Here is a 9,647-nt window from a genome sequence, read left to right as displayed (position 1 = left end):
CATTAATAGGTTTTACGCACGAATTTCGTGCGTGAAAGGACCAAACTGCACAAATGCAACTTGGGCCTTTCATGCACTAATTTCGTGCGTGAAAGGACCAACTTGCAAAAATGCAACCTGGGCCTTTCACGCACGAATTCAGGAGGCCTAACATCTTAAAGTGTCAGGAAAATTAACCTTTCACGCACAAAAACTATGTGCGAAAGGCTTTTATCCTTTCACGCACTAATTTCGTGCGTGAAAAGGCCTCCCTCCCCCAACACCTTGATTTGACAATGCATTATTTGACCGTTTTAACACGACTTGTATTGCGCACCATTTTAATGCGCAGTGTAACACCACGCATGACAATTTCAGGAATCTATGACACATAAAACCTTGATTTGACAATACGTTGCTGCATTATTTGACCGCTTTAACACGACTTGTATTGCGCACCATTTTAATGCGCATTGTAAGTATTGATTTGACAACACACCACGCATGATAATTTCAGGAATCTATGACACATAAAGCCTTGATTTGACAATACGTTGCTGCATTATTTGACCATTTTAACGCGACTTGTATTGCACACCATTTTAATGCGCAATGTAACACCACGCATGACAATTTCAGGAATCTATGACACATAAAGCCTTGATTTGACAATACATTGCTGCATTATTTGACCGTTTTAACACGACTTGTATTGCGCACCATTTTAATGCGCAATCTAAGTGTTGATCGTACCACCACCGATGGCTGAAAACCCAACTTCTGAAAGCCCAGTTCCGTGGCATTCTAACAATATCCCTTATCTTGACAGCCTGCAGGGTCGTGATGATGCATTTGTCTTCACAAGAGAAGATGATGATGGTCGCCAAAAAACCTGGATTGAACCAAAGGATCTCAACAAAGATCGATGCTACCTTGCAAAGGGAATGTTGTTCGCATCCAAAAAGGCGTTGCAACGGGCTGTCAAAATTTATTGTTTTAAGGACATGAGGGAGTTTAAGGTTGATCAGTCAAACACAAAGATATGGAGACTAGTTTGTAAACGACGGTATCAAGGCTGTGAGTGGTTGCTTTGGGGAATTGTTAAGCCTGATGGTATGTGGGCTATCACAAAATTCCGCGAAAGACACATTTGTGATATGGAAGAAAATCGAGTAGATCATTATAATTTAGATACAAACATGATTGTTCAAGTATTACTTAAAGACGTTGCTGAAACGCCAAGGTATCCTACCTAGTACATTATATGTCTTATATCGATTAAAAGATCATTACTAAATGTTGTTTGTTTACCATGAATAGGATGGACTTGATGGACTTCTTCTCGAGGTATCTTTTCAACACACATCTCAAGAACATTATCCCAATTCATTGGGCCTTTCGATACAATAAATAGAAATCCCCAAGGGCGCCATATTCTAGGAGCCCAAACTATGTGATTGAATAAATCCTCCTGCGGGTCAAGGGCTCCTTCTCCCTCCCCTTCTTCAAACTCCGATTCATATTTTTCATAGAGAAATCTCTGATCAAGGATAGAACAAGAGCCCTTTTGCATGAATACTAAATCACGATATTCTTCCGGCGATCCCAAATAATCACTCAAAGATTCATCATCGTTGATATTGTGCATGCCATAACGCACTACACCGTTTGATATTGAGATTGTCTTTGGAGATTGGCATACTTCTTTTCAATCGCTGCCAAGGTATATGGCAGCTCTACAACATTTTTATAATGGTACTGTTGTAGAGTGGCGGCTTATAGAGGGTAAAATCTTCAACTTCGTATTTTGGACATTCAAACCATGCATTGATGGTTTTGCTCACTGTTGACCAGTGATATCCATAGATGGTACGCATGTATATGGTGCCTACGACATCAAGCTACTAATTGCAATAGGAATGGATGTCAATGGGTTACTATTTCCTCTTGCTTTCGCAATTGCCGCTAACGAGAGCAACGACACATGGAGGATCTTTTTGACCCATTTGAAAACTCATGTTATTAAGGATCGTACCGGCATATGCGTGTTGTCTGATCGTGATAAAGGCATATTGCACAATATGGTTAATTTACCGGGGTGGCAGCCTCCCTTTGTTTACCATCGCTATTGTTTAAGGCACTTGAAGGTAAATTTGCAATCAACGTTTCACAATGGCACTCTAAACAAATTGATGTGGGGGGCTGCGATGGAGCATCAACAACGAAAATGGGCTGCAAAAATGGATCTGATCAGGGCAGTGAGTGAACCCGCATATGTTTGGTTGATGAAGCTCGAAGTTGAAAAATGGACGCTTCATGCTGATGGAGGCAAAAGATGGGGCATGCTCACAACAAACAGCTCAGAGTCTTTCAATGGCTTGCTGAAATCTGCTCGAGGACTACCTGTCACCGCAATGGTGAGAATGACTTTCAAGCAGGTTGTGGAGCGATTTGTTGTTAGGACAAGGCAGGCTAGAGCGATATTAGCCGACGGCGGGACATGGATGCCAAAGCCCTTAAAAAATATGGAGCATTATAGAAAAAAAGTGAGCATCACCAAATGACCGAGTATGACCCAATTCAACATGTGTATGAAGTTAGGATGGGTTATCGCAACGGTAAGGGTGGAAACGTGCATACCGTTTATGAGGCAACAAGAACATGCACTTGCGGTAAGTGGCAAACATACCACATGCCGTGTTCTCATGCTGTCGAGTGCTTCGAGAGAATGAGAAAAACGATAACAAGTTATGTGGCGGGGGAATACAAGGTCCACAGTTACCTTAGAGCATATTCCGGCCAATTCCACCCACTTGGTAATGAAGCTTATTGGCCAAACGAGCCGTTTTCGATGGTTGCTAACAAGGATTACATCAGGAAATTGGGCATTAACTCACGGAGTCGTAGACCCAATCAAATGGATGTTAGTGAAAGCACTTATTCTCGCAAGTGCTGTACATGTAAGCAATATGGCCATGACAAGCGTTCGTGTGGGCAACAAGGTCGTGGTAGTACAAGCACGTCTCGAAGTAATAGAGCCTCTAGAACTTGAAGATTGTATTATTATTGTAATTTATTATTGTATTGCTTTGAATTAGTATTGTAATTAAATGGAATGAATTATTTTTTAATTAGTATAAACTTCTCATAATGGATGAATTATTATTAAATCAAATATTTATATTTGTACATTCAAATATAATAAAACACTTAAATCAAAACCCTATAAATATGACAAGTTTCAAAACTTACTTCGGGGCACTTTAGAACCCCTAAAACGACGATCCAAACGTTTAGGTGGACTTGATGTAATGAGCCGACATTATTGTACGTAAAAAAAGATATTAAGTTTTATATAAAATATTGATATTTTGGGGTTTTGAAACATGACTAATTTTTGCCCAAAGTATGAAAAAAAATGTGATTTGAAAGGTAACACCAAAAAAAAAAAAAAACAGAAGAGCTGCTTCACGCACGAATTTCGTGCGTGAAACCTATTAATGTGTTTTTTTTTTTTTTATACTAGTTTGGTTCAAATCTTTTTTATGCTAGAAAAGTCGCGGATTCCGAAAAAGGTTGTCGGTGACCTCGCAAAACATGTGGTGAAATTTGATATGGATAGGGCACAATAATTTAGCCGGTTGAACCGTAACTCTAAGATATTTTTTTGCAAAAATAATCTTGTCTGAAAGTGAATGTCACTTTAAATAATTATGCCTTTTTCAGTCATACCTCTACAGTCGACGCACATGTAATCCATTCTCTTTTCAGATTTATATATTCCAGCCAGACCAGAGAAGTGTACTAGTGTTCAAGTTCTTTTCAATTTTGATGCAAATTAGTCCAAAAGAATTTCACAAATGAACAAAATCACAAGCTTTACTTTTTTCCTTGAGTTGATTGCAAGTCCCCACACAAGGGGTAGACAAATAATTTCTACTATATCTTGTTTTCCTACAACCTTAGTTGCAAATTGAATAAATAAAATAAATAAATAAGAGTCTTGCTAACATGCTACATGAAGGTAGTATGTTAGCATCCTCCCCATTTATCTTTTCATGAAATGCCCCTACTTTTTCTTACAAACTCATTAAAATTGTGGGCTTTTTTGTCATTTCAATAGAAAATTCTACAAATTCATTTCCCTCCTCTAACTCGTTTCCCTCCCATTGTGAGCGACAACCAACAATAAGATAACACCAAATAAAAAATTAAAGATTCCTTCAAATCAAGTTTGGTATCCAACTGAAAGTTAATTAGAATTGTGGTTAAGATAACACCAAATAAAAAATTAAAGATTCCTTTCAAATCAAGTTTGGTATCCAACTGACAGTTAATTAGAACTGTGGTTAGGTAATTGTGATTCTCTTGATCTGTGGAAAAGAGAATCAAGAAGGGATTAATTTGCTGCACTATTTGAAAGTAAAAATTTCTACCTTCTTTAACCTAACTGTTGCAGGGAAAGAAGTTGCGGGAGTTGGTCTAATTCTCCTTGCATAATTCCCCAATTCACCTAAATGAACTAACTTTAATTTTTATGATTTGAATCTTCATTCCCTTTTTCCCATCCATTCCATTTCATTGTCAAATTTCAATTACTTTTGTTTCTGAACATCTATTTATCGTTATACAAGTTAAAATGATGAAAATCAGAGATAAGAAAACTTCAGCGACCAAATCGAGTTCTTGAAGTTCAAATATGAAAGCTTTTGGGAATTTTGGGTTGAAATGACAAAAAGGTCCCCATTTTTAATGAGCTGGTAAGAAAAAGTAAGGACATTTCAAGAAAAGATAAAATGGAAAGGATGCTAACATACTGCCTTCATGTAGTATGTTAGCAAGAACCAAAAATAAAAAGATGAAAAAAATATTCCCCTAAGACTTTGTAATTTTTTGTAGAAAATGGTCAAATGACTTCTCTTAAAGCCCTTTTCTTTAACAATCTATATACTTCGTGCGTTTTAATTTATGTGAAATAGTTTTATTAAGTATAAATAAGGGAAGAAATACTTTTGGAAATTTTTGATATTGAACATACCTTGAGATTTATATAGCTATAAAACATGTTAATAAGGATAAAATGAGAAATTTAAAATTTAATTTATTTTGCATACATATTTTATAAATGTGTCATTAATCATAGAACAAACTAACTTAAGAAAATAAATTATGAAGCGGAAGTATACTTTATTGTTATTATCACATCAAATAAAACAGTGGAAGTATACTTTATTGTTATTATCCTTTTCAGCAAAAATGGTTATTTTCCTATTATGTTTTTTAAAACCTTTCCGTAAACTTCTTCAACATGCTTTCCTCAAAAGATTTCTTAAATGACGTAGAATGACAACATGATCTACATGAGAAGATTGATTTGACATTACCTTCGTTAAATGTTTGAATTTCCATTATTAGGTTCCTAAAAAGTGGCAGATTTTTTTGTTGAACACCAATCAAATTCGTCCTTTATGTTTAACTTGAATGAATGTGACGACTCGAGATGTTAGAACAATGATATGCTCAGGCACCTCCTTTGGATTTAATGAAGTAGCAAGGCAAGCATGGGTGCTCATACAAAAACTTTAGGCAAAAGTCATGGATCGCCCCCTAAATTTTATCACATTTTTCTCATGGCTATCTAAATCGGGGGTTGTACCTATTGACTATCTAAACTACCCTGAATTTATATCACATAAGCACCTTTTGGCCTTTTTTTAATTACACTTGGGCGCGTGTATATACGCGCCGATGACGTGCACTTTAGCTCCATTTAACGCCTCCCACGTGGAAAATAAAATCCACGTGATTTTTTTTTTAAAAAAAAAACGGATTCCTAATGTAAATGGGCCTACCACTAACCTAATTCCCATTTTTACTCTTTTCTCTCTCCCCACCCATCTCTCTCACCGCGACATCATCGACGGTGAGCATCACCGTCGATTAAAGGTGTTTTGAGGATAATATCTTACGTGTAAGTATCTTAAACCTTTGTATCTCTCTAGATTAGTTGTTAATCGTGTTCATAATGGTTGTTTAAGCTTGCTAGGGTTTTACTTTTTGAGATTAGTTTAGTTTTTTTGGTGTTTGTTTAATATTCCGTCCCTTTCCGTTACTATATTTGTAGTGTAGTAGTCGTTTCTTGGTGGTGAGTGGGATTAGAAAGTTAGTATATTCCGTCTCTTTCTGTTCCCTTTCCGTTACTATATTTGTAGAAAGTTAGGTTTTTAATTTCCAGATTTGGGGTTATGTGTTTGAGAATATTCCCTGCTCCATTTCTGTAAAATATGCCTTAAAAGTGTGCCCTTTTGGTAATTTTGCTGAAATTAAATCATTTTATGATTTTTCTTTTCAGGTTTACCTTACTAATTGACCATGGAGGAGGTCATATTTACACACATTCACTACGGTGGGACCTTTGTAGAAAATCCTTACCCTAATTACCATTCCTTTTTAGTGCCAATCATCAGGTATATCGAGAAAAAATACTTTTCCCTAATGGAATTGCTTTATTATACTAGAGAATTAGGCTATTTATCAGTTGATGATTTTTTTTACCAAGATGCAAATACTAGAGAATTCAATTTATTGAGTCTGACACATCTACTGGACCTAATAAAAGACCTAAAAAATGAGGACCCCTTTCATGTATATGCCCTTCATTCATTGGATACTGCCTTGGCTGAAACTGATGGGCCTGTTGGTCTCTTAAAAGGCCCAGAAGTTTCTTCTAGTCCAACTAGGTCATCAAAAGGGGTTGGGGCTGCTGATAACTTAGATAAAGAGAGTGTTGGGGCTGCTGTTGATAACCTAGATCACGAGGGTGTTTGGTCTGCTTATGATAGCCTAGATCAGGAGGGTGTTGGGGTTACTCCTGAGTTTGTATATGGGGCTGCTAGTGACAAGTTAAGTGAAGAAGCATCTAATATATCTGATTGTGTGAGTAGTGATTCAGATCTAGGAGAAATACCACCAGAAGATGGGTCAGATATAGATGAGGAGTTGAAAGCTATTAGACAAGAAAGAAGAAGTAAACAAATAAAGAAAAAAAAGGCTGCTGCAACTCGAGAAATTCCAGTTGGAGAGGCTGGTGGTATAGATAGAGGGTTTGAGGATATTGGGAAAAATAAGTCTAAAAACTATGCCGGGAAATTGGGTGGAGATGAGGAATATATTGATAGCTCTGACTGTTGGAGTGAAAATAGTGAAGAACAGCTTGATATAGATGCTGTAAGGGGGGTAGATTTACCTTCTAGAAGGAAAAGCAAAACATTTAGGTATGATGAAGATTGTGAGGTGGCTGTTTTTGAGCTTGGAATGGTCTTTGATGGTGTAACACAATTTAGAAAGGCTCTAGCAGACTATGCTGTAGAATATAGGAGGCAATTGAAGGTAAGACCAAATGATAGCCATAAGGTGAGGGCTAAGTGTAAAAATACCAAGTGTAAGTGGGTGTTGGCAGCTAAGCTTGATAGGGACACAGGTGATTTTAAGGTGATTACCTATCATCCCATTCACAAGTGTATTCCTTTGAACAAAAACAAGATGTGCACTTCTAAGCTAATAGCAAGGAAGTTCAAGGACATAATTGTTTCTCAACCTTACATAAGGATATGGGAAATTCAGGAATTGGTAAGGGACAAGCTTGGTCTTTATGTTGGTAGGACTGTTTGCCACAGGGAAAAACAGAGGGTTATGATAGAAAATATGGGTGACTGGATTCTGGAATTTTCCAGATTATGTGACTATGCTGACATGATCAAGCAAACCAATCCAGGAAGTAGTTGTTGGGTTAAAATTGATAAGGAGACTGAACCTGGGAAAAACTTTTTTGTGTACTTCTATGTGTGCTTCCAGGCATTTAAGCAAGGCTGGTTGAATGGGTGCAGAAAAATAATAGGATTCAATGGTTGTTTTCTGAAAGGAGCTTGTAAGGGTGAGATATTGGTAGCTGTGGGCAAGAATGGGAACAACCAAATGTATCCTATTTCCTGGGCAGTGGTGGATACAACGACTAAACATAGCTGGAATTGGTTCATAAAGTACTTGATTGCTGATCTGAATTTGGGAAATGGTGAAGGGTTGACTGTAATGTCAGACATACAAAAGGTACCATTTCTGTTCCATTTAATTAAAATTTCAGTTTAGTAGAGGACATTCCAGTATGTTTAACTATTTTTTTTTTGGTACTTTGCACACTTTTGGAAGGGACTTATTCCTGTCTTATTGGAGCTGCTGCCAAATGCTGAGACAAGGAGATGTGCTAGACATGTTTGGAGTAATTGGCACAAAGAGTGGAGAGGAGAAGAAAGAAGGAAGCAGTTTTGGAGATGCTCTAAGGCTAGCTTTGAAGTCAAGTTTAAAGAGGAGATGGATAAAATGACCAAATTGGGTAAGCCCAAGATAATGGAGGATCTTATGCATTATGAGCCTTTTACTTTTTGTAGGGCATATTTCAAGTTTCATTCCAAGTGTGATGTTATGGAAAATAACATGTGTGAGACTTTTAATTCTTGGATCTTAACTTCTAGACATAAATCTATTATCACCATGTTAGAGGAAATTAGGCATAAAATGATGAATAGGCATGTAGACATGATCAAATTTGCTGAAACTTAGATTGATGATATTGCCCCTATGGCAAGAAGAATATTGGAAGAGAACAAGGAGTTGTCTAATAGGTGTCATGTTCAATGGAATGGGGTTCATGGTTTTGAAATTAGAGATGGTGGGTTCACATTTGTTGTCCACTTGGATAAGAAATATTGTGACTGTAGGCTGTGGATGTTAAGGGGTGTTCCTTGCCCTCATGCTGTTTGTGCTTATTATTATTTGAATCAAGATCCTGATGCACATGTAGAGCATTGGTATAGGAAGGAAACATTTCTTAAGGCTTATAGTCACTTCATCCAACCTATTACCAATATGAGGATGTGGCCTGAGACTACAAACCCATCAATAGAGCCTCCAGTGCCAAGAAAAATGCCTGGGAGACCAAAGAAGAAAGAATGAAGGATAAAGATGAGCCAAAGCAATATGGAAAGCTGTCAAAGAAGGGTGTGAAGATGACTTGTTCATTGTGCAAACAAGTTGGCCATAATAAAACTGTATGTGGAAGAAGAGTAAGTACAATTGAATTTGTCATATTCTTAACTTTAGTTTGTTACATATAAGTCTCTAATTTTCATCCCATTGTTTCTGTTTGGTAGCATGGAATGAGTGGTCCTTCTCAACCAATACCCTCAACTGAAAGGCAAGGAAGTCAATCTCAACTAACTCCACCAACTCAATCCAGCTCTGTTTGTAGTGACACAAGTTCTGTGCCAAGAGATGCCCAAACTGTTGTTCCAACACCAGTAGTAAGTATATATTGTAAAAGTTATTTACATCTTCATTTAAATTGTACAATTTATTCACTTTGGATCATTTATATTTTTAATTGTGTAATATAGTCTAGAACGAAGAGTCCTGCATATCTAACTGCTAGTTCACAATCAAGCTCAATTTGTGGTGACACAAGGGTTGTGCCAGTAGCTCCACAAAAGAGGGCTCAAGTTGGAGCTGGCAGGGGAAGGGGCAGAAAAAAATTCACAAATGCAAGAGGGGTACCATTTGTGAGTGCAAGAGAAGACTCTTCTTCAGTCAATTGCCACCATTATCAGGCCACAAAA

General features: G+C 37.2%; 1 protein-coding gene across 1 annotated transcript; it reads left to right on the top strand.

Moving 5' to 3' along the window:
* The first annotated feature begins 8,613 nt into the window (after positions 1–8,613).
* On the top strand, positions 8,614–8,988 carry LOC132637276 (uncharacterized). The gene has a single exon (XM_060354388.1). The coding sequence runs from the start codon at positions 8,614–8,616 to the stop codon at positions 8,986–8,988; it is 375 nt and encodes a 124-aa protein (XP_060210371.1).
* The last annotated feature ends 659 nt before the right edge of the window (positions 8,989–9,647 follow it).

This window comes from Lycium barbarum, chromosome 4 (genome assembly GCF_019175385.1).
Source record: "Lycium barbarum isolate Lr01 chromosome 4, ASM1917538v2, whole genome shotgun sequence".
In the NCBI taxonomy this organism is placed as follows: domain Eukaryota; kingdom Viridiplantae; phylum Streptophyta; class Magnoliopsida; order Solanales; family Solanaceae; genus Lycium; species Lycium barbarum.
The sequence above is the reverse complement of the archived record's forward strand: the minus strand, read 5'-3'. Positions and strand labels throughout refer to the sequence as shown.